Genomic DNA, 26,500 nt, shown 5'->3' with positions numbered 1-26,500 from the left:
ATGTAAAGCCATGGAAAGAATTATCGTGGAGATGATTGATAGAGATATAGTAAACCTCCAAACACTGGACCCAATCCAGTTCAGTTTTGTCAAAGGCAGATTATGCATACTCATCCTGGTGAACTTCTTTGAGAAGGTCACCAAAGCAATGGATGAGGGCAAAATTGTTCATACTGCCTAATTTGACCTGGCCAAGGCATTTGACACAATACCCCACTCGGGCATTGTTGACAAAGATAAGAGTTTAGGGAAAAACCCATATGTCACCCGGGTGGATAGCCAAATGGCTCATAGACAGGACATAGGAAGTTAGAATTGGGGAGACCACCTCTACAAAAAGGCCAGTCACAAATGGAGTGCCTCAGGGATCAGTCCTTGGATCGCTCCTTTTTAGCATTTACTTCTCAGAAGTCAAGGCCAATGTCAGTGGTCTCTGGCTGACTAAACTTGCAGATGATTGCAAATTAAGAGCTGTCATTGAATCTCACACTGACACAAATGTTCTCCAGGATGGGTTGACATGGACAAACAACTGATGTCAGAGTCATGGACTAAAATTAAATACCAAGAAATGCACAATAGTATCCTTTGGGAAGCCATCCATCCCTGGTAACTATCATATTGACAACACACCCCTTAGAGATGACCCAGCAGTCAGGGACTCAGGGGCACACATAGATAGTAATCTAGCCTTTGATCATCACATATCTATAGTAGTGAGGAAATCAGTCTATGTCGAGCAACTTATAAACAAAGGTATGGCATCTAAGTCCAAGGAAGTCATTATTCCACTGTATTCAGTATTCATCAGACCTATTACTGAGTATAATGCTCCCTTTGGCATGTACCTAACCAGGCATATCCAACAACTGGAATGTCCACAAAGGTTCCTTACTAAAAGAATACAGGCCGCAAGTAATATGTCCTATGCAGACTGCCTCAAGGCCCTATCCCTGTATTCTGCTCCTACAGGATTTTGAGGGGAGATCTATGCCTTGCATACAGGGCATTGTCAGACCCCACTCTGATGGACCTCCTGCATATCCACAAAACAAACAGTACCAGAATTACCCATTCTAAAATCTTAAACCTTGCCTGTGATATAAACAGGGCCTGCTGGAGAGCTAGGTATGTATCCCAGAGACTACCCCATCTATGTAACAGGATCCCCATCCATGTGAAGCATGACGCAAACAGGTAACCTGTAAATGGTTCATCTCCAAGGCATATGTTTATACTTATCAAGGGTATCACAGCTTGTCAGAGATTTGGGATGCATGGTTGGGCTTAAAAAGGCCCTTGTGGTCATTACCCTAGTAAACACCTATGAACCTATGAGACAGACTAGATATAATTCGGCATATAAATTTTTCTCTTCTTGATTGTTTGGAAATTAGTGTATTTCTTTTTTTGTTTAAAAACTGTTCAGTTACATCTAATTAATTTATATCTGATGTGATGGAGTTTAAAGATGAAAGGGGTACTACAAAAATTCTATGGAAAAAGCCTTCTGAAATGGTCTATAGAATGCTTTTGTTGATGTAATAATCTCCCATTTTGCCAGAGAAAAGATTAAAACTGCCTGCCAAGGCTATGGATTGGAAAAGGATTAAGGCTAGATCCAGGATGTGGTCTTTTCTGGTGTTGGTACATAGTCAAGTAACAGGAAGGAGAGAGAGAGAGAGAGATAGAGAGAGAGAGAGAGAGAGAGAGAGAGAGAGAGAGAGAGAGGGAGAGAGAGAGAGAGAGAGAGAGAGAGAGAGAGAGAGACAGAGAGAGAGAGAGACAGAGAGAGAGAGAGAGAGAGAGAGAGAGCGAGACAGAGACAGAGACATAGACAGAAACAGAGAGAGATGTGACATGCTTTTATTTGTTTATTTAATTATTTGACATTTAGAAGGCTTTTTTGCTTACTCATTATTTTATAGAACACTATGATATAAAAGTGTGAAAAAGTTGCTCGACTGCAGTCCTTGTTTTAAATTTCTTTTCTCCCAAAAATGTTATCTGCTGGCTTTCCAAACTGGAGCTTAATGTTCGAATGTGCCAAGCAGTTTAAAGTTTGGACTCTGCAGTTTGTGCTAGTAAGGTGTACTACTATCAGCGGTTAGGTTTCATTGGCTTTGTGAAACTCTGCAAAGCCTAGAGAAAAAAAGTCTCAACCTTCTTTATTGCTAGACTGCCCACACATACTTTTGTTGACCTATGTAACATTGTTTTTCATTGCACTCTGCTATGGAACATATGATCTGTGTTTTTCTCATATAATTTTTTTTTTTCATTTTTATGTTTTGCAGTGCAGCATGATACTTTCTGATTTAAAATATCTGTACTTGATTTCTGAAATATTGTGATTGTGGAGCTTTTCTCCTTGGGCCTCCGCTGAAAATAGGCATTTTCTGGTCCAGTCGGACTTTCCCGGTAAACAAATGTCAAATAGATAAATAAATTGTGTATTTACATGTATTACATTTTAAAAAACTATGGTGACATGTTAAAGAAGAAAATTATTATATTCAGCACATACCTTGATATTATCAAATGAAGACTGATCCACCACATATAGTCTCTGCTTCTCTTGGATAGCCTGGTAAAGTAGAGGATTTAGACATTTGTAAAATATGAGTACATTCCAAGAATGCAGGTCATGTATATACTGTGCATTTTCATAAATATACACCTAAGTTTATAAAAGTGTGGTGGTGCTGCGGTAGCATTGTCGCCTCACAGTAAGACGCTGTCCGGTTTAATTCTCAGCTAAAGCGTCTTCTGCGTGGAGACATGCGTGAATGGGCGTACCTTCATTGAAGGTTGTGTGTCAGGCCTGGCAAGCCGGTACGTAAAATCAACTGCCAATCATTAGAGGACCTGAGTTCCGCTGTGGCGACCCCTAACCGGGAAAAGCCAAAAGACACAAAGACACAAAATGCTACTTAGGGGTTCTGCTGACTTTAACCAAACAAGAAGTACCAGTGGTTCATGTTTTTGACTGGAACTGCAGAAATCCAAAGCAAGCTTGTTTGCAAAGTTCATGTTTATCTGTATACTTCCAAGAAGTCTAAGAATAAATGAAGGTAAATAACTATATCTAAGCCATTGAACCACCAATAGTTTTTCATCAAACTCAAGTGTAACCTTGGAGTTATAACGCAGGCCACTTCAACCAAAACCACCTCATTTTTACTGAACTCTTGAGAGTTTATATAGTTTCAGTGTATATGCAACCAAGTTAAGGAATGAGCAGAATGTTTATTTGCATCCATCTGACCTTTGTTTAGTATGTACTCAATATTTAGCTGTCATCTATTACAAAAAAAAAGAATAGAAGGGGGAAGAAGATGAGTCAGAGAAAAGCAAGACCAAGTATTCTAAATGCAAACAGCTACTGCAAAAAAAATGTTTTTATCACAGACTGTTACTAAGAAAAATTACTCTTGGGCATTAACTGTTGAAGCTTCTTTTAGGATCAAGGATTCAGATTGAGACTTCTGAGTATCAGCCCTTTAATGAAGCAGTTCCACAGATAATTATCAACAAGCAGAACATTTAAGCATCAATAAATCAGCAAAGACATGAGCACCATATTAAGGGAATTTAATTTCCAAAGTAACCTAACAAATGAAGGTTAAGGTTCCATTCTCAAACTGACACTTTTTGATTACCATGAAATTACACTTATAACATTAAAGTCCCACTTTTGGGAAGTACAAGTTCAGTTTCCTCCATAAATGAGGCATAAAACATGTTCCAGTATTCCTGCAGCTTAATAAAACAAGTCAAAGACTAAGACAGTTATGAGCTGTCTCAAACAGGGCATTCAGGCATCCACAGAACAGCACAAGTTATAGGTTAATGACGAAACACTTCCGATATAAACTAGCTGTTGTGGTCTAGAATGTCATGTCACCGTTGGAGAAGGAGTTTGAGCTTGTGTGGTTGGTTGAGTAGTCCCACCTATCAACATTTTATACAGAACACTGCCACTGTTACCAGACTTCATGCTTATCGGTGGTGTCTCTGCTTCTCTGGAGCTGCCCCTGGGAGAAGCCCAAGGCAGATTCAAGGATGCCCACAAACACCATGATAGGTGTTGTGCAGCTGGTCTTTCTGCAGATAGATGGGAGGGCTGTGTCAAAGTGTCTATGAGCTGCAGAAAAAATATAATTGTACACATGCACATAGAAGCTATTTTAAATACTTTTTCCTTCCAGGATACCATTGGAGTGTTAGCTCATAAGGTACCATCTGCTGACTCTGTAGAGCTATAGGAATATCTCAACACTCGTGCTAGACATGATGGAGATACATAGATAGGCATTAATGGATAAACTGGTTTACCTTACCTGAACTTAGTTGGTAAACTTCACTGGACTTCTGTGCTAGTTATGGACTGGCAATAATCACCACCATTTTTGAACCCAAGGCTGCTCATAACTGTATCTTATACTACAGCATATGGGGCCAAAAATGATGACTAGCACAAACTATGAGAACTAGCAATACCTTAATTTATTATATCTTTATCATGAGTTGCAACTGATGATATGATAACATAAAAGATATGAAAGGCTTCCTGGCATTATCAGTTTTACTGCAGTGTAGCAAGTTTGTTCTGCAACTTTTCAAGCAATATCTTTGAAAATTAATAGAAAAAATCCATTTTAAATTATAGTCATGCAGAAGATTAATGATGTTTTGTAAAATTATTATATTTAGTACATTTTTCATTTTCCTGTACCTGCTTACCACCAGGTACACTGTCACAGAGTGATCATCAGTCATGAGGAGTGGAAGCCATCACCTAGTCAGCCATCACAGAATTTATCTTCTATGGCCTTAATCCCTCCCCCTAGATGACATCAACTGCCATGGACTTGAAGGCCCTATGTTTACTAATAGTGAGCATGTGTGAGGGTGGGGCTTCATTACATACATGCACATAAATGAAACGGCCTTGCAGATAAGGCCCATGCACACATGGCACACCCCTACTTCAGTGCATGCTGTAAACATCTCTCTCTCCCTTTCTCACCACTAGGTGCCAGCATTGCAGCAGACTAATTCCCACCAGGATGAAAGAGCCAGCAATGTCCACTCAACACCATCCTCTCTCACCAGCTCCTCCAGTGCCTGGGTTGCATGCTGAACCTAGGTTGACTGAACCAAAATCAGGGTTTATCTTTCCAGACCTATTTAGAAAGTTTTGACTTTACCATTATATTAACTATAGTCTCTAAATATAAATCAATAATATGTTTATTTCCCTTGAAACTGAATTTGATTTCTCTGTATATGACACCAGTGTTAGAATAGCGACGTCTCCAGTAGCATTCTCCTCACAAACATTTTTCCATGATAAAAACCACCACTAATCAAATCTGAACACTTATTATACTAGCCCCATACTTTGAACAGCTCCACTATGACTAATCAAGTTAAGTCTGGATGAAGTTATAGCTGAAAGACCAAAACTTTATGCAGACATTAAATACATTAGAAAGCATTTTTCAGGGGGTAAGCCCCTCTTGTACCTCTCATATCAGGGAGATTGCCACCCACACTAAAAACCCAGTGAATAAGTGCTGGTGCTGTATTAGAAACAGACATTATAATGATTTTCTATGTCTGCTAAAGTTGAATACCTGTAACCATTACCCAGCAACTGAACCAGCCTTTCCCAAATACTAACTATGCTCAAACTGCAATGATACATTAATTCTATGCAGTACTCACAAACAGCTTATCACACTGATAAGGCTTCCTCAGCTGTAGTACATAAAACTTTGGAATGTCTTCCACCCTAAGAATTTCTTAAGCTTATACCCAATTTCAGAGTCAGAATGTTAAGTTTATCCAAAGAGGGACAACGCTTTGGCTATTCAACAGGTAACTAATCTCCCTTAATTCAAATTTCTTCTCTACTCTTTACTCATCTCTGTCTGAGGATGACCAAACCAGCATTGTCAGAATAGAGATTCAGAACTATGTAAACATTTTATAGATTTTTTTTTGTGTGTAAAACCACAGACTTTGTTCTAACATACAATATAGCAAGCTTTTTTTTGCAATACTAAGAAAAAGTTCTGACTTCAGTTAGACATATTCTCTGTGATTTTTATCTCTGAATTCCGTACCTGCTTGGTATATGAAATAAATTCTGTGTAGACCAGTACTATACCACAGCAAACACATTAGGCAAATAGACAGAGAGACAGACAAACTGACAAAATGTACATAGTTAAATATATAGCTAGGCAAAACCATTGCTGACATCAAACTCTACCATTACCTCATAGTAGTTATCCTATAAACAGTTCACCCACTAACTGCCACAGGCATCTTCTGATCAGAAACACTCACTTCTTTGAAATGCAAGTACACCTTTTTATCAGATTCACCGGAATAAAAGTAATTTCTGTACATCACTAATTATTCATTAGAATCACCTCCTTACTGCTTGGTAAATGACATTTAGAGAAAGACAGAGCACCCACCTGTGACACTGGTGAACCAGAATTGACTGTCAAATTAGAAAACAGGACAGCTAGCCTGGTTGTACATTTGAGTAGTCCATGGCCAGCTTGCCTATCTTGGGGGATGGCGTAGTCTTCTTGCAGCACAATGTTGCTCTCTATAGGAGACTGAAGAGCAACATTAATGCTATGCAATGTGTGTTTGTGCATGTGTGTGTGTGTGTGTGTGTGTGTGTGTGTGTGTGTGTGTGTGTGTGTGTGTGTGTGTGTGTGCATGTGTGTGTGCATGCGTGTGGCAAATATCAACTCTTCATGGGCAGATGCTTTTGTGAATGCATGTACACATTATTGCATACCTCTCCACTCAGGGGATATATAGGTTCATAGGTGTGTACTAGGCTAATGCCCTGGAGCTTTTACAAGCCTAGCCCATAGAAGTACCCTGGCATTGTGCCGCCCGACGTTAGTTCCCAGTGCCTCTATCAAGTTAGAGCCACTGGAGTGATCCCCGGGGTGAACTTTCTATTTCCGATCCACTCATGAAGATTTCTATTGAAGAGGGCCAGTGAGGTGCTCTGCTTGACATATATGGGAAGTCTATTCTAGAGCATGGGCAGTCACTGGGCTATGAACCTGTCCATCCAACATGTTCTGTTGATTGTGGTTATGAGTTTGAGGTCTCTGCAGCGTGTGGTGTGGAAGGATTTGGATTGCTTTACATGTAGCATTTCTAGCAGAGCTGGGTCAGGCATGGCTTTGTAAGTCAAGCAGAGATCGCCTCTTAGTAGACGATATGAGACAGAGCATAGCTGGAGTTTTTTGAGTCTGTCCATGTAGGACATATGTTTAAGGCCTAGGATCCTCTTTGTGAGGTACTTTTGTGGCCTCTCCAGCTGTTGCAGATGTCTAGTGAGGTACATGCCAAACGAGGCATTATACTCTATGATTGGTCTAGTCAGGGAAGAGTAGAGAAATGATGACCTCTTTCTTCCTGAATTCAAAATCCTTGGTAATGAGGTGTGCCACATAGAAGGACTTTCTGACCACAGTAGCAATGTGGTGGTCGAAGGAGAGGTTGCTGTCAACCTGTGTCCAAAAATCTCTTATAATGCCTTCAGTGTTCAGGGGGGTCCTGTCAATGTGGTAATTAGTAGGAACTGAGTTTTCCTAAAGGGAATGACGATGCATTTTTTGGCATTGGTCTCAGTGAGGCCTTTCTGTAGGATATATAGGCCATACCAATTAAATCCATGCTGTCAGAGTGGATTACAGGCAGTCATGACACCATGATACCTCACCCCAGAAGAAGGTATTAATGTGGTGCCAGTCCTGGCCTTCTTGTCAGCTTCAGTTCAAGAGGTAAGCCAATCAGTCAGAGAAGGCGGGAGGAGGGGAAGGAGAGGCAATGATCTTTTCAGATGGTCTTCATGGCTAAATGGGCCAAAACATTTAAAAACAACAAAATAAATGAGATTAAGACAACCTAAACAGAAATCCGTGTCAGACTTACTTTATAGAAGTAATTTAGGGAGAAGGCATTCAGACTGCCTTTGCCTTCGATGTCCAGGAGTCGGAACATGTAATGAAGTGATGCTGGCTGTGTCCTGTCTTTCAAAGCAAGGATAAAATCCAAGTAGGTCTTGTAATCCTAAAGCACAGAACAGAAAAACTATATAAGCTTTTAATTTATAAAGCTACGACAGAGTTTCAATTTGAGGTGAAAAAGGATCTGATTTTTAAGAGCTGTAACACCCTGCAAGCTGATTTAGAGCTCAGGGGATTAAACACACTACATACAAACTACATCCTTTTAACTTGACTGTTTTGCAGAGTCTCTGCTAACATGTTGTGTGGTTATGAGTAAGTTACTTAATGAAATCAAAGACCCATGTCACCCTTGCAAGCAGGCATTTGTGGCTAGGATGTTCCCTTATTTATTGACAAGGTCTACACTAAATAAATACATTTGTGTTTGCACGTTTTCTTTCAACTTATTATATGAAGAAACAATGGGAATGAATACAAGTTGGTCTTGTACATATATGTGAAACAACAAAGAGGTATCCACATAACAAGACAGTATTTCTCTCAGAATGGTGCAAAGATACAACACTGACCTTGAGAGGAAAATTAAAAGGCTCCCTAAGTACAGCTGTTACAGCACACTGTGCAAGCTTAATTTGTATGAAAAATAAAAAGTTTGATTTAAACAGCAGAAAAGGAACCTGTCCAACTTGCTGTTACACTGTTCAAGTGTGCACCTCTCCTCACTAGTAAAGCAAATTTTGCAAGGATTTACAAGTAAGAGTATACATTCTTACCATTTCCCCAGCACCAGTGACACGCTCCTGGAAGACTCTGCCCAGAAACACTTTTGAGAAAGTTCCTTTTCCGTAGCGTGAAAATTCAGCTTTACTAAGTGTTCCAATACGATCCTTATCGAGCTTTAAATATTTTTCTAGAAATTAGATGAAAGTGTCGAGATGAAAGAAAAGTTCGTGTTCAAAATTACCACTATAGATTTATAAATAAACACAAATTTGCTTTGTTTAGAAAGGGTGAAATCATGTTACAGTAAAAAAGCTTGGACACTAAAGAGAGAAAATAGAAAATGCACAGCAAGTTTAACCACAGTTAAGCCAACGGTGCAATATAACAAATGGTGGTAATATAAACAAGCTTAACACTAACAGACAAATGCTCTCTACTGGCTCTCATAGATTGCTGAAACTGTTTTAACTCGCTTGATGGTAAAAAGCTGCAGAAGATCCCAAAACACAGGAATACTGTTAAAGTAGCAATAGTGGTTATGTAAGAACTGCTGTTTATAAGTTCTGCTGCTTCTTATTTGTTTCAGTTAACTGGTTCTCTTCACACCTGTTCATTTTTATTTTATTAACAACCTTAATAAACCTATATAGTACAAGAACAATAATGAGGGTGAAAAACACATGCTGTCTATGTATCAATCCATTTAAGTGATGTTGCGCTCCATCAGGAGCTGATTGAGAAGCCTGATCATAACAATTTGTAGTAAATGGAGCTTCAGTTGCTCCAGTCTGTTTCTTTAAAGGTTCATTAGAAACTCAACCCTAAAGAAAATGCTTCACCCAATAAACGAGGAACCTGTGTTTTATGTTTTTTTTTCTTCCTCATCTGCTGGTCTATATGAGTTCATGCAAACTTACTGCGTGCTTGTTTGTGGCTACTGCTAAATGTGCTCCTTTTTAGAAGTAAGCTAAAATCCATAGTCTGTGGTGAAGCATGTTATACTTTAAATTATAAACGCATTACTCCTTAGCTATTTGCACAAATGAAAAAAAACAGGAGAGAAATAAAGCTGTTAGTAACAAGTTTGCATTGCTTGAATATTCTGTACTGAATGGATGAGAGCGTGTTGAAAATCAATGAAATGGTTTGTGTCACAAGGGCTATCTATAACTGTTCCAGAACGTATTAAGTATCTGAATATTCCCTGATACACAGTACAGAAGTTCAATCCATGAGCACATATTCAGGCTAAAGAATTTTTTACTTACCACAGACTTTCAAAGCAGAAGTAAGTGAAAACCAGTTTAATTCTTGATCTGTTTCGGAGAGATCTTTGTCATCCTTCAACTAGAAGAAGAAAAACACTAGGTCAGAATAACCAGGAGAGTTTAACAGTTAACAGTATATACAGCAACGAAAACATTTACTTACCTTCACTAATTCATGCAAAAAGCCACATGCTAATATATCGTGGATCTTTATTTTCCCTGCAGAATATTAAAAAGAGAAGTACATATACATTAAGATGTGGCATGCACATTGTCGTGCACATGAACAAGTTAATAATGACAGCTGTAAATGAACTTATCATCATCATGTAATATTGATGTACATGTAGGCTGGGGTTTGTAGACAAGTACTGAGTGCCTGTGCACTGCTGGTAATCAGACATGTATCAGCATTGCCTATGGCTCGCTCATGCCCTGTGCATGAGCTCCACATGTACAGCTTAGCACTGCACTATATGTCTGCGAATCCTAGCTGGAATCATGACAGCAGTATCATTTAGGTCAAATCAAATCTTGCCTATGAAGTCAAATACTCAGGTGGCCAGCTCCATGATATAAAGGAATGAAACCCTGACTATGACCTAGTGGCCTGAGTCATGGATGAGGCAACTGGAGAGGGTATGACTGAATGGCTAATGCCAATCTGCCCGGATCAGGCCTGCATGGATCAGGCAATCCCAAGCAAAACAAAGACTCTTTGTACCAAAGGCAAGCGTCCAGTCTGGTGGACCCAAGCCATAAACAAACTCTACAATAAAAGGAGAAAGCTACTACAAGATAGGATAACACAGTCCAGATGGATGTACACCGGAACACACTGCTCGTACACCAGGAATAGATAAAGATGTTTAATAGATCCACGCAAATAAAACAGAACAGGTTAAGCGCTTTCAACCGTGATACACAGTCTTCCTCAGAACAATAAATTAAGACAAAATAATCCAATTTATATCCTTCTAAATAGAATGATTAGATGACATAACTACCTCAGTAAACCGCCAAAATATTTAAAGGCATATTTATCCAATAAGCAGTCTTTATATTTGTTGATACTACATATTGCAATATTACAGTAGTCAAGGCACTTATCATGTACATAAAATATACCCTCGAAATATATATGGAAGAAAGGAAAAAAAATGTTCTGAATATCATACAGATAATTTATCCTACTGATTCAAAATCATTATATAAGAATTGTAAATTAAAAACATGCCTACAAAATATATGTTTCTATAACAGACCAAATTCATGTATTGTCATTCAAAATGCAATAAATTGATAATAATAAATACTGTGTTTGACAAATAATATATATAAAACCTACTGAACATCCAAAACAGATATAATAAAATACAGTTGGATATGATTTTATGCAGAAATATAAAGCATAATATAAAACATAATGTACTAAAATATCAGTACATCCTAAAAGAGAGGACAGATGATAATCACGAACACATTAAAAAAGGTTTGATGCTGATAAAATCATTCAAACCCGGTTTTCGGGTAGAATCAGTCAATATCTGCCATCTACTTTCTTTAAGGGCCAGTTCAATTTTCCAATTTCCTCCAAAGGGAGAAATGTACACCTGATCAATAATACTAAAATGGAAACTATGATCACTACCTTTGTCTGCTATGTGCCTATATAAGGCATTTTTGTTGTCGCACTTTTGTATCCTGTACTGGTGTTCGTACAGCCGTTTCTTTAACTGCCTCTCTGTTTTACCTATATAATGGGCATTGCATAGTTTACAAAGGACCACGTATACCACACCCTTTGTTTCACAATTTCCCTTCAGACTTTTAATGTAGGTGCCATTAATGTCATTCAGCCTGAAGCCCTTATCCTGGTTGATATATCTACATTGTTTGCACCTACCACACTTTGTTGTTCCTCTATTGTCTTCTCTACACATGTTACCCCTGTTGATGCTGGCCCTTTCCAACAGGTTTTTTACGTTGGGAGCAGTCTTGTATACATATTTGGGGACTTTACCTAAAATCTCATCAGAATCAAGTACTGCCAACAATTCCCAATGTCTGACAAGAATGTCAGTGATGATATGTGTAAAAGGTGTATACATAAGGACACATGCTCTTCCCCTGAATACATTCACATTATCCTTCTCCTTCATCATGCTGTAATTTCCCAAAATGGGAGTGTATGTTAATCCCCATTGACTCTGTACTTGATTGGTCACCTCCATGACCATCCTTTCTGGATATCCACGATCCAAAAAAAGCTTTTTAAGTGTAGTGAGTTCTGACATCATGATGTCCCTGGTGGAGGACATCCTGGCTACTCTTATGCTTTGGCCTTTTAAGATGTTTTTAAAGACATGGGGGGGATGATTACTGGTGTAGTGAATGTAGTCGTTTGAAAAAGTGGGCTTCCTGAAGACTCTAGAAATGAAGCCCTCAAGGTTGTGACTGATAAGTGTGTCTAAATAGGATATTTCTTTACAATGGTGGCTATGGCTGAATGTTAAAAAATCTGTGGTTGAATTAAGATAGTTCATAAATTAATCTAACCTAGCCACCGAGGCGTTCCAAAAGATGAAGATGTCATCAAGGTATCTTACATAATACGTAATATCTGAATCAAACTGACTGTTAAACACAAATCTCGATTCCCATTCAAGCATGACCAGGTTAGCGTACATGGGGGCGCAAGCCGCCCCCATGGCAACTCCCCTGGTCCGCCTGAAAAATTCTCCCTGAAATGCCACAAAATTGTAGTCCAAAACCAGTCCCATCATATCGCAAATCAAGTTGATCTTGTCCCAGGTGAAACCTGAATATTTGCGTAGACTACTGGCGAAAAATTCCAATCCTTGCTCTTTAGGGATACTAGAGAACAAGTCTTTAATGTCTATAGTAAGATATGTAATGTGAGCCTGCCATTTGTCCCTAGTTAAATCACCTAAAAATCTCCACGAGTCTTTCATGATGTGAGGAATGGAGTCATAAATATTCTTCAGCCATCGGTCAATCAACTGACCTATCTTAAAGGTCTTGGACCTAGATCCTGATACAATGGGCTGAAACAGGGGGTTGTCCAAAGATTTGTGGATCTTGGGTATCCCTACCATCTTGGCCAAGATGGGATAGTCAGTCTTCAAAAAAGTATAGATGTCATTAGATATCCTGTTGTCAATCAAGTATTCCTCCAAACACAAGTCAATCCTTTTATGTCCAATAGAAATTTGGTTCAAAGATATACTCTCATAGTTACCCGACTCGTGTAGGAGGTTGTGTATGACATCATTATACTCTATGGTGTAAAAAACAACAGCCCCACCTCCCTTATCAGGCTTCATGATTCTGATGTCTCTGTTGCACATAAACTTTTTCAGACTTTCCCTCTCAGTCGGTGTAAGATTGTCATCATATGAAATCCTATCCTTTTTGATGTTCCTGTGTAAATGGTAAATATCATTGCATACCATGTTTTCATAGTTTAATATAGATGGATTGCTTACTGGTATATAAGTACTTTTTTTCTTTAAGTCAGTACCTGCTATGCCGATCACATTGCTAGCCTGATTGGAGTTGGTGTCAGCTTGTTTGTCAAATAAAACTGCAAGATTAAGCCTTCTACAATACATCTTCACCTCCTTGATGTTGTCTACTAAATTCATCCCAGTCATGGGAATGTATTTCATCCCCTTACTCAATAATTTAACAAAATCAGTATCAATTACAGTGTCTGTGTAATTGTAAACTTTATACCCTTCATTCACAATAATAGTGGGACGTTGAGTGTCAATACTGATGGTGGAACATAGATTGTCAGAAGTACTCTCCACCCAGGTGTTCTCCTTGTTGTTTGGAGTTGTACTGTCTTCCACACTGACTTTATTAAAAGTACTTTCACAATTAGACGAAAGTTGTGTTGGAAGTGGACCATAAGACGAAGACTCATGGGGGTATGGGGGGAACACTGAAGTGGTAATTGAATGATTCACCTGCTTATTCCTCAGTGCCTCTGATGGTTTCTCACTAATAAAAGCCTCCCCCTCTACAGAAATGTCAGGGTGCTTAGCCTGTTTCTTCTTCAGTACCTCTGATAGTTTCTGGCTGGAAAAAACCTCCCCCCCTGAAATTTTTCTTCTCTAAAACCACTTTTGGACGGTTTCCTCCTGGTACGTTGCGTGTACTGATAATTGTCCACACTCCTGTTGACCGGCCAAATGTAAGCTCTATTATTCTTGTAAGAATCTAAATCACATAAGATTTTATTGTGCTTCCTCTCAACAATACCTGATATCTTATGATCTGCCACGGTGTATTGTTTCTTATATAACTCCCTCCAATGGTCAAAGTCCGCGTGATTAATGATGGTTGAGTTCATACTCTCCACTTCTTTAGTTAATCTAACAAGCTTTTCATCATTATGTTTGATCAACAGATTTATATAAGCTACACCAAAACTGTCAAATAAGTCATTGAATTCATTCATGGTGTTTGTCCCATAATCTATGCCCAAAGGTAGTTTGAAAAATCTTAAACCCTTGGGTACAACTTTGTGTTCAAGACATTTGGCTAAATAACTACAGTATACCTTGGTGTTTTTTATAGCCACTAGTTTACGGCCAAAATCATAAATCAAATCTCTCACAGGCAGCTGTATCTCGTCAGCTTTACTAAATTTAGATTTAGATTTGCGTGTATAGTCCCCTTCATTATCAAAAAAATCAATGTTATCATCTAAAAACTGTTCCATTAATACATTTTTGTTCCCTTCCAAGTGCAAACATTCATGGTTGTTACATATACTAGTCTTATGTACAAAACCCATATTGCCTTGTTTAGCATAAACATTGTTGCAACACACACTAGGTGTGTTGTGTGTAACAGTCTGAGACGTAATACCTTTCGGAACCAGTGTGTTCTTGGGTTTTCCATGTCCATATGTCTTAACCACGCACGAGTCCTTCGGTCGAGCTCCTGCATTTTGTTTCTCACGTCGTGCCTTACTTACACTAAAATCGAAAGTAAAATCATGTTCGGAAGCATTCTGCAACCGTTCATTATTAAAGTGGTCATCTTCCTGAATAAATAAATCCAAACCCATGTCGTATACAGTTTTGTCTCTGTTTGGCAAGTCAATGTTGGAAATACCACAATTGCGATTGCCATCCGAGACACCATCCGTGTCTCTCAGCTCTCTCGGAAACCCACAGTCAGGAGTGCGTAATGCGTTCACCTAGTGTGTGTTGCAACAATGTTTATGCTAAACAAGGCAATATGGGTTTTGTACATAAGACTAGTATATGTAACAACCATGAATGTTTGCACTTGGAAGGGAACAAAAATGTATTAATGGAACAGTTTTTAGATGATAACATTGATTTTTTTGATAATGAAGGGGACTATACACGCAAATCTAAATCTAAATTTAGTAAAGCTGACGAGATACAGCTGCCTGTGAGAGATTTGATTTATGATTTTGGCCGTAAACTAGTGGCTATAAAGAACACCAAGGTAGACTGTAGTTATTTAGCCAAATGTCTTGAACACAAAGTTGTACCCAAGGGTTTAAGATTTTTCAAACTACCTTTGGGCATAGATTATGGGACAAACACCATGAATGAATTCAATGACTTATTTGACGGTTTTGGTGTAGCTTATATAAATCTGTTGCTCAAACATAATGATGAAAAGCTTGTTAGATTAACTAAAGAAGTGGAGAGTATGAACTCAACCATCATTAATCACGCGGACTTTGACCATTGGAGGGAGTTATATAAGAAACAATACACCGTGGCAGATCATAAGATATCAGGTATTGTTGAGAGGAAGCACAATAAAATCTTACGTGATTTAGATTCTTACAAGAATAATAGAGCTTACATTTGGCCGGTCAACAGGAGTGTGGACAATTATCAGTACACGCAACGTACCAGGAGGAAACCGTCCAAAAGTGGTTTTAGAGAAGAAAATTTTCAGGGGGGGAGGTTTTTTCCAGCCAGAAACTATCAGAGGTACTGAAGAAGAAACAGGCTAAGCACCCTGACATTTCTGTAGAGGGGGAGGCTTTTATTAGTGAGAAACCATCAGAGGCACTGAGGAATAAGCAGGTGAATCATTCAATTACCACTTCAGTGTTCCCCCCATACCCCCATGAGTCTTCGTCTTATGGTCCACTTCCAACACAACTTTCATCTAATTGTGAAAGTACTTTTAATAAAGTCAGTGTGGAAGACAGTACAACTCCAAACAACAAGGAGAACACCTGGGTGGAGAGTACTTCTGACAATGTATGTTCCGCCATCAGTATTGACACTCAACGTCCCACTGTTATTGTGAATGAAGGGTATAAAGTTTACAATTACACAGACACTGTAATTGATACTGATTTTGTTAAATTATTGAGTAAGGGGATGAAATACATTCCCATGACTGGGATGAATTTAGTAGACAACATCAAGGAGGTGAAGATGTATTGTAGAAGGCTTAATCTTGCAGTTTTATTTGACAAACAAGCTGACACCAACTCCAATCAGGCTAGCAATGTGATCGGCATAGCAGGTACTGACTTAAAGAAAAAAAGTACTTATATACCAGTAAGCAATCCATCTATATTAAACTATGAAAACATGGTATGCAATGATATTTACCATTTACACAGGAACATCAAAAAGGATAGGATTTCATATGATGACAATCTTACACCGACTGAGAGGGAAAGTCTGAAAAAGTTTATGTGCAACAGAGACATCAGAATCATGAAGCCCGATAAGGGAGGTGGGACTGTTGTTTTTTACACCATAGAGTATAATGATGTCATACACAACCTCCTACACGAGTCGGGTAACTATGAGAGTATATCTTTGAACCAAATTTCTATTGGACATAAAAGGATTGACTTGTGTTTGGAGGAATACTTGATTGACAACAGGATATCTAATGACACCTATACTTTTTTGAAGACTGACTATCCCATCTTGGCCAAGATGGTAGGGATACCCAAGATCCACAAATCTTTGGACAACCCCCCGTTTCGGCCCATTGTATCAGGATCTAGGTCCAAGACCTTTAAGATAGGTCAGTTGATTGACCGATGGCTGAAGAATATTTATGACTCCATTCCTCACATCATGAAAGACTCGTGGAAATTTTTAGGTGATTTAACTAGGGACAAATGGCAGGCTCACATTACATATCTTACTATAGACATTAAAGACTTGTTCTCTAGTATCCCTAAAGAGCAAGGATTGGAATTTTTCGCCAGTAGTCTACGCAAACATTCAGGTTTCACCTGGGACAAGATCAACTTGATTTGCGATATGATGGGACTGGTTTTGGACTACAATTTTGTGGCATTTCAGGGAGAATTTTTCAGGCAGACCAGGGGAGTTGCCATGGGGGCGGCTTGCGCCCCCATGTACGCTAACCTGGTCATGCTTGAATGGGAATCGAGATTTGTGTTTAACAGTCAGTTTGATTCAGATATTATGTATTATGTAAGATACCTTGACGACATCTTCATCCTTTGGAACGCCTCGGTGGCTAGGTTAGATGAATTTATGAACTATCTTAATTCAACCACAGATTTTTTAACATTCACCCATAGCCACCATTGTAAAGAAATATCCTATTTAGACACACTTATCAGTCACAACCTTGAGGGCTTCATTTCTAGAGTCTTCAGGAAGCCCACTTTTTCAAACGACTACATTCACTACACCAGTAATCATCCCCCCCATGTCTTTAAAAACATCTTAAAAGGCCAAAGCATAAGAGTAGCCAGGATGTCCTCCACCAGGGACATCATGATGTCAGAACTCACTACACTTAAAAAGCTTTTTTTGGATCGTGGATATCCAGAAAGGATGGTCACGGAGGTGACCAATCAAGTACAGAGTCAATGGGGATTAACATACACTCCCATTTTGGGAAATTACAGCATGATGAAGGAGAAGGATAATGTGAATGTATTCAGGGGAAGAGCATGTGTCCTTATGTATACACCTTTTACACATATCATCACTGACATTCTTGTCAGACATTGGGAATTGTTGGCAGCACTTGATTCTGATGAGATTTTAGGTAAAGTCCCCAAATATGTATACAAGACTGCTCCCAACGTAAAAAACCTGTTGGAAAGGGCCAGCATCAACAGGGGTAACATGTGTAGAGAAGACAATAGAGGAACAACAAAGTGTGGTAGGTGCAAACAATGTAGATATATCAACCAGGATAAGGGCTTCAGGCTGAATGACATTAATGGCACCTACATTAAAAGTCTGAAGGGAAATTGTGAAACAAAGGGCGTGGTATACGTGGCCCTTTGTAAACTATGCAACGCCCATTATATAGGTAAAACAGAGAGGCAGTTAAAGAAACGGCTGTACGAACACCAGTACAGGATACAAAAGTGCGACAACAAAAATGCCTTATATAGGCACATAGCAGACAAAGGTAGTGATCATAGTTTCCATTTTAGTATTATTGATCAGGTGTACATTTCTCCCTTTGGAGGAAATTGGAAAATTGAACTGGCCCTTAAAGAAAGTAGATGGCAGATATTGACTGATTCTACCCGAAAAACGGGTTTGAATGATTTTATCAGCATCAAACCTTTTTTAATGTGTTCGTGATTATCATCTGTCCTCTCTTTTAGGATGTACTGATATTTTAGTACATTATGTTGTATATTATGCTTTATATTTCTGCATAAAATCATATCCAACTGTATTTTATTATATCTGTTTTGGATGTTCAGTAGGTTTTATATATATTATTTGTCAAACACAGTATTTATTATTATCAATTTATTGCATTTTGAATGACAATACATGAATTTGGTCTGTTATAGAAACATATATTTTGTAGGCATGTTTTTAATTTACAATTCTTATATACGTATTTTGAATCAGTAGGATAAATTATCTGTATGATATTCAGAACATTTTTTTTCCTTTCTTCCATATATATTTCGAGGGTATATTTTATGTACATGATAAGTGCCTTGACTATTGTAATATTGCAATATGTAGTATCAACAAATATAAAGACTGCTTATTGGATAAATATGCCTTTAAATATTTTGGCGGTTTACTGGGGTAGTTATGTCATCTAATCATTCTATTTAGAAGGATATAAATTGGATTATTTTGTCTTAATTTATTGTTCTGAGGAAGACTGTGTATCACGGTTGAAAGCGCTTAACCTGTTCTGTTTTATTTGCTTGGATCTATTAAACATCTTTATCTATTCCTGGTGTACGAGCAGTGTGTTCCGGTGTACATCCATCTGGACTGTGTTATCCAGTTGCTAGTGTTTTTTACTACAAGATAGAGCAAAATCCTTAAAAGGTAAGACACCGCTGATCACTATAAGTAAAAAGCTAAGAGCTCTCATAAAATCATCCAAAGCTAATTTTGAGAAAAAAATAGCTAAGGACTCTAAAGACAACCATAAAGCATTCTTTAGCTATGTCAGAAACCTAGGAGGAAACTCCCAGATATGCTCAGAATTAGTTCAAAATGATGTGAAGATTACTGATCCTACAGACATTGCCAACATACTGGCTGACAGGTTCAGTGCAAACTTCTCCCCACCCTCCCCGCCTAAAGAAGAGATATCTATACCAAATGATTGTAGCCCCCCAAACATCTCCAACGCTCAGGTGAGAACTGCTCTCTCCAAGGCAAAGAACACAGCATCCATGGGACCTGATGGTGTCCCCGGCTGAGTTCTCCATGAACTCAATGAGGAATTAAACCCACGGTTAGGACAGCTGTTTAATCTTAGTCTCACCTCCAGATACGTACCCAGGGAGTGGCGCACAGCGACTGTGGTCCCACTCCACAAAGGCGGTGCCTCCACCGACCCTGGAAATTACCATCCCATTAGCTTGACAAGCTTGATCTGCAAAGCCCTGGAAAGGATCATAATGGATCTCATAAATAAAGACATAGGGAATTTGCAGACTTTGGATCCAACCCAGTTTGGCTTTGTCAAAGGCAGATCATGCCTTTTAAACTTGGTTGACTTTTTTGAAACGGTCACCAAGGCCATTGACGAGGGAAAGGCAGTCCATACAGCCTACCTAGACCTGGCGAAGGCTTTTGATACAATACCCCACTTGGGTATCATTGAAAAACTCATCAACTTAAATGTAAACCCATACATTACAAGATGGGTTGCAAACTGGCTGAGTGACAGAACCCACAGGGTCAGAGTTGCTGGCGCCATGTCAGACTCTAAGCCTGTCACAAGTGGTGTCCCACAGGGCTCAGTCCTGGGCCCACTCTTGTTTGGCATCTACTTTTCTGAAGTACAAGCAAACACAGGAGGGTTATGGCTGACAAAGTTCGCAGATGACTGCAAACTGGGCGCCGTAGTTGAGAACACATCCGACACAGATATCCTTCAGAACGGTCTCACAGAAACAGATAACTGGTGCCAGAGCCATGGCCTCAAGTTAAATGCCAAGAAATGCATAGTCATACCCTTCGGGAAAAATAAGGTTACCCCTAGCTACCATATAGGTGGCAATCCCCTGAACACCGAAGAAGTTATTAGGGACCTGGGAACCCAGGTTGACAGTAGCCTTTCATTCGACACTCATATTGCTAAAGTAGTTAGGAAGACCTTCTACATTGCCCACCTTATCATGAAGGGATTCACATCTAGATCAAGGGAAGTCATAGTCTCCCTATACTCATCACTCATCAGACCAATGATCGAGTACAATGCCCCATTCGGAATGTATCTGACCCGACACTTGCAGCAGCTGGAGAGGCCACAAAAGTTCCTCACCAAAAGGATAAAGGGTCTCAAAAATCTGTCTTATGCTGCACGACTGAAAGAACTCCAGTTATATTCAGTTGCATCGCTTACTCAGAGGTGACCTATGCCTGACATACAAGGCCATGTCACACCCAGATTTGATGAATATGCTTCATCTCACAAAATCTAGATCCCTCAGAGCCACAAGGGCGGGTGACTTAAACCTCGACACGGTTATTAATAGGACGTGCTGGAGGGATAGATTCATCACCCAAAGACTCCCTATGCTGTGGAACAAAATCCCGGTTTATGTGAGGCAGAGCACCTCGCTGGCCTTGTTCAAGAGGAATCTTGACCAATGGATGGGAGATCGCAGATACACCCCAGGGGTTACCTCAGTGTCACTGCTCGACAGAGGCACAGCTAAATAATGGGCATAGTTTCTCCAAACTAAGGGGTGGCGTAAGCCACAAAACTATGGCTAGGCTTATAAATGCCCTCGGGCAGATAGCCTAGTATGAACCTATGAACCTATGAACCTATGCCCATTCTAGGAGGGCAAACAGTCTGCTGCTTCTCTATAATCTGTAGCCAGGGCTCACCATTCATGGAAGCCTGCACGTGCCAGCTGCCAGTACCTTGAGAATCCCAGTTGTCCAGGTATCATGGGAGAAGGGAGTTAGAGTAAAGAAAAAAAATTACAAGGTTCACAGACGATGATGTTACCAGAACCAGCCTGTGTTATCCCACAATCCAGCAACAGTTAAGTGTTATCCCACTATCAATTGTCCATTTATTAGAGAGTGGTCTCTGGTATGGAGGTGAGGGGGGCTTCAGCTGGCTGGATGACTGTCAGAGCAACCTGGTGAAGAAAAATAACATATATATATATATATATATATATATATATATATATATATATATATATATATATATATATATATATATCCCAAACCATCATAGGTTCATAAGTTCATAGGTTTATACTAGGCTATCTGCCCTAAGGCATTTATAAGCCTAGCCCAAATTTTTGTGGCTTACGCCACCCCTTATATGAAAAAATACTGTGCCCATTAGTTTGTTGTGCCTCTGTCCAGCAGTGACACAGAGATGATTCCCGGGGTAAACCTACGATCTCCCATCCACAGGTCTAGATTTCTCTTGAACAGAGTCAGCGAGGTGCTCTACCTCACATGGACCGGGATTTTATTCCACAGCATAGGGAGTCTCTGAGTGATAAATCTATCCCTCCAGCACGTCCTATTTATATCCGTGCTAAGGTTTAAGTCGCTTGCTCTAGTGGTTTTGGTGGATTTGGATTTTTTGAGGTGGAGCATGTCCATTAATTCTGGGTTGGACATGGCCTTGTATGTCAGGCACATGTCACCTCTGAGCAGACGGTATGCGACTGAATAGAGCTGGAGTTTCTTCAATCTGGCAGCATATGACAGATTTTGGATTCCCTTTATCCTTTTGGTGAGGAACTTTTGGGGTCTCTCCAATTGCTGCAGATGTCGGGTGAGATACATCCTGAATGGGGCATTGTACTTGATCATTGGTCTGATAAGTGAAGAGTACAGGGGAACAATAACCTCACTAGATCTGGATGTGAATCCCTTCATGATCAGGTGGGCAATGTAGAAGGTCTTTCTAACCACTTTAGCAATGTGAGTGTCAAAGAAAGGCCACTGTCAACCTGGGTCCCCAGGTCCCTGATAACCTCTTCTGTGCTTAGTGGATTGCCACCTATATGGTAGCTTGGGGTTACCTTGTTTTTCCCGAAGGGTATGACTATACATTTTTGGCGTTTAACTTCAGGCCATGGCTCTGGCACCAGCTATCTGTTTCCGTGAGTCCCTTCTGAAGGATATCCGTGTCTGATGCACTTTACACTATGGCCCAGTTTGCAGTCGCCTGCAAACTTTGTCAGCCAAAGTCCTCCTATGTTGGCCTGTACTTCTGAGAAGTAGATGCCAAACAATAGGGGCCAAGGACCGAGCCCTGTGGGACACCACTTGTGACCGGCTTGGAGTCTGACACAGCGCCAGCAACTCTAACCCTGTGGGTTCTGTCCTTAAGCCAGTTTGCAACCCATCTTGTGACATATGGGTTTACATTTAAGCTGGTAAGTTTTTCTACAATACCGAGTGGGGTATTGTGTCGAAGCCTTTGCAAGGTCAAGGTAGGCTGTATGGACTGCCTTTCCCTCATCAATGGCCTTGGTGACTGTTTCGAAGAAGTCGACCAAGTTCAAAAGGCAGGATCTTCCCTTGACAAAGCCAAACTGGGTCGGGTCCAATGTCTGCAAGTCCCCTATATCTTTGTTTATGAGCTCCATTATGATCCTCTCCATAGCTTTGCAGACTAGACTTGTTAAGCTTATGGGGCGGTAATTACCAGGGTCCCTAGAGGCACCGCCTTTGTGGAGTGGGACAACAGTTGCCGTATGCCACTCCTTGGGCACGTATCCTGTGGTAAGGCTGAGATTAAACAGCTGCCTTATGTGCGGGTTTAATTCCTCATTTAGCTCGTGTAGCACACAGCCGGGGACACCATCCGGTCCCATTGATGCTGTGTTTTTAGCTTTAGAGAGAGCAGCTTTCACCTGCGCATTTGAGATGTCCGGGAGGCTACACTCGGCTGGGATAGTTATCTCTCCTTTAGGGGGGGAGAGGGGGGTAAAGTTTGCACTGAACCTGTCTGCCAGTATGTTGGCAATGTCTGTGGGTTCAGTGATTTTTGTATCATTTTGGACTAATTCTGAGCATATCTGGGAGTTTCCACCCAGGTTCCTAACATAGCTGAAAAAGGCCTTATGATTGTCCTTTGAATCCATGGCAATTTTTCTCTCAAAATTGGCCTTAGTTGATTTTATGAGTGCTCGTATTTTTTTACTAATAATGATCGGGGGTGACTTCCCTTTTATGGATTTAGTTCTATCATGAAGCCAACCTATCCTCAGAGTAGTTCATAACAAAAAGACCTTTATAGCTACTGACTTCATCAATGCACCAAAAAGCTGCAACTGGACTCCCCTGAAACAACTATCTCTAGACAAAGCCATTGAATACCTTAACACAACCTTCTTAAAAATCTTAAATATATGTTCAAGCAGCAAAAAAAGCAAATGTCCACCAGAGCTGATAAGATAAAAAACTTTTAATACAAAGGATAAGCGCTTTCACACGTAGTGCTTCTTCAGATCCATAAAAAACATCATCACATGTGTATTCATTATATACTAGAACAATAATCAATCAACCAACCATAGAACAGCAACAATTGCTGATATATGCTTTTCTTTTTTAGAACTGGTTTTAAAGGTACAGATGCATTAATCCCCGGCAGTTTATCTGCCTGCAGTTTCACAATCCAATTAGCCTCTGCATTCTCTATCCTGTTCTTATAGTCACCCTTTCTCTTACTTATAGGTAACAACTGTAAAACATTAAATGTAAATGAATGTCCTGGTACAGAAGATATATGCTTTACCAAGGCATTAAAGGTATTCTTGATTTGATGGATTTAACTAAACTTTCCCAATCTTTGTAACTACCAGTGCCAGTTGTTTAGTATACCCAAGTTTTGGCAAAGGAGGTGTGTTTTTCGTTGTTTTTGTCTGCTCGAACTCCACCCCTTACTAGTCATTTGTCTAATGCGTTCGTTCAATGAAATGATTGATCTGAAGGTTTTGTGTACTATAACAACTTATAATGGTATTCCGACTTTATGGTTTGATGCAGAAACTATTTGATTTTTGTCTCTATGGCACTGCTATTCAAGAGACAATTTGTTACCTAAGCAGGAACTACTTATGGGAATCAGAAGACTTCTATTGACTTATGTATGTGTTATTAATAATTTTATATGTACTTCCTATGTTTTAACTCCCTCCCCCCCCCCCCACCCTTTAGCCACTGGTCTATTGTTTTTTAAGTGATCCATTATAGGTTTGTGTGTAAATGAAAGTTTTAGATGATAGGTAATGTTTTTTATTGGTTCACAAGTTTGAACAATGAATGTGATTGGCTGCTACTTGCTTTTCAAATTGTTCAGATGATTGTTTTATTACGATCTGAAGAAGGCTAATAGAGCCGAAAGCACTTATCGTTTCGGTTCATTCATTGAATAAAGTGTTTGTTTCGTCTATACACTTGACTACTATAAGTGTGTTTTCTGCAGGGAACAAGCCATAGTGTTTAGCCAAAGATTTTTGTTTGCGGTTCTGGTGTTTGTTTTTCGGCTAGCTTCAGCAGTGTCTACTGCCCTCTTTTTTGCTGCAAACCACTACTTTGAGACAAAACTATCTAGAGCTCCATAACAAAGCTAAAAAACAAATCAAACTAGACAAATCTAGCTACTATAAAAATATGCAAGAAAAATATGCTCTTAACCCCCAAAAATTCTGTGCCACAGTAAATGGTATACTACACCCAGGAAAATCCACTACTCCAACCCCTGTGCTACCAAATAACCATGAAAACATTCCTACTCAATTTAACAAATTCTTTATCGAAACAGTCCAGACCCTTGCCAATGCCCAAAATAACATTAGCAGCCCCTCACCAATAACTACCCAACCCACCCCAATATACAAAACAATACCCCCAATTTTCACCTTCACTTCGTGTCCACCAAGACAATTTCTAAACTCCTTAGGAAACTTAAACCAACCATTCTAGCAGCTGCTATGCTACCAGCAGACTTCCTTCATATCAGCTGAAGCTATAGCCTATCCTGTCTCTATTGTCATAAATAGATCTCTATTAGAATGCAAAGTTCCCACCTCATGGAAAACATCACATATTATTCCACTGCACAGAGGAGGTAACTCCTTAGAGCTCACCAACTATCACCCAATACCAATCCTATCATCACTTTCAAAAATATTAGAAAGAGTTTTCATACTCAACTAATGCAGTACCTCCAAAATAACAACCTATTCTCCATATCCCAGCATGGCTTTAGACCTTCCCACAGCACCATCACAGCATTACTATCATTCACCAATATAGTTAACCACCATAGGGTCTATTTGTTTCTTCCATATTCTTAGACTTATCAAAAGCCTTTGACATGGTAAATCACAGTATGCTTCTTGAAACTTTATCTACCCTAAATATAAGTCCCCCAACTACATCATGGTTCATCAGCTACTTATCTGTCCATCAGCAAGCACTCCTAGGGCAGCGACAACTGCCCCCCCTGTTAGCAGTTACCATAGGAGTCCCTCAAGGATCCATCCTTGGCCCTTTGCTGTTCTCTTTATTTACTAACAAGATCTATTCATTCTCACCCACTGCCTCAGTAGTACAATACGCAGATGACACCACCATTATATGTGCTGCCCCTCACCCTAAGTGAACTACAAACCCTAACCCAAAATACTTTCACCCTAGCCGAAACTTGGTTCACTAACATCAAACTTCTTCTTAATCCCCAAAAAAACAAGCTAATTCTTTTCAGCCCAGGCAGATCTCCACCCCTAAAAATAGTTATTTCAACATCTACTCTAAAGAAAACATTCAAATCAGTCCAACCACGCACACTAAACTGCTAGGTGTGGAAATAGACAATAACCTGAGGTTCAACATCCACATAGCACAAACCATCAAGAAAGTTAATAAAAAACTTGAACTCTTCTACAGGAACAAACACTTTATGACTAAACACACTAAAGCAACCATCGCAAGAACTCATCTTTTATCCACCCTCCTC

The 26,500-nt window shown here is 39.6% G+C and overlaps 1 protein-coding gene across 1 annotated transcript in view; it reads right to left on the bottom strand.

Annotated features, from left to right (window-relative positions):
* LOC122788719 (serine/threonine-protein phosphatase 2A regulatory subunit B'' subunit gamma-like) overlaps positions 1-26,500 on the bottom strand; it is a 231,572-nt gene that overhangs the window by 18,473 nt on the left and 186,599 nt on the right. The window contains exons 9-13 of the mRNA XM_044055609.1: positions 10,176-10,231; positions 10,013-10,091; positions 8,795-8,931; positions 7,984-8,121; positions 2,528-2,587 (exon numbers count right to left, since the gene is read on the bottom strand). Of these exons, the coding sequence (XP_043911544.1) occupies positions 2,528-2,587; positions 7,984-8,121; positions 8,795-8,931; positions 10,013-10,091; positions 10,176-10,231 (470 nt within the window). The remainder of the gene's footprint in view (positions 1-2,527; positions 2,588-7,983; positions 8,122-8,794; positions 8,932-10,012; positions 10,092-10,175; positions 10,232-26,500) is intronic.

This window comes from Protopterus annectens, chromosome 14.part0 (genome assembly GCF_019279795.1).
Source record: "Protopterus annectens isolate FY-2018-M chromosome 14.part0, PAN1.0, whole genome shotgun sequence".
Taxonomy (NCBI): Eukaryota; Metazoa; Chordata; order Ceratodontiformes; family Protopteridae; genus Protopterus; species Protopterus annectens.
This window is presented reverse-complemented; position numbering and strand designations above follow the sequence as displayed.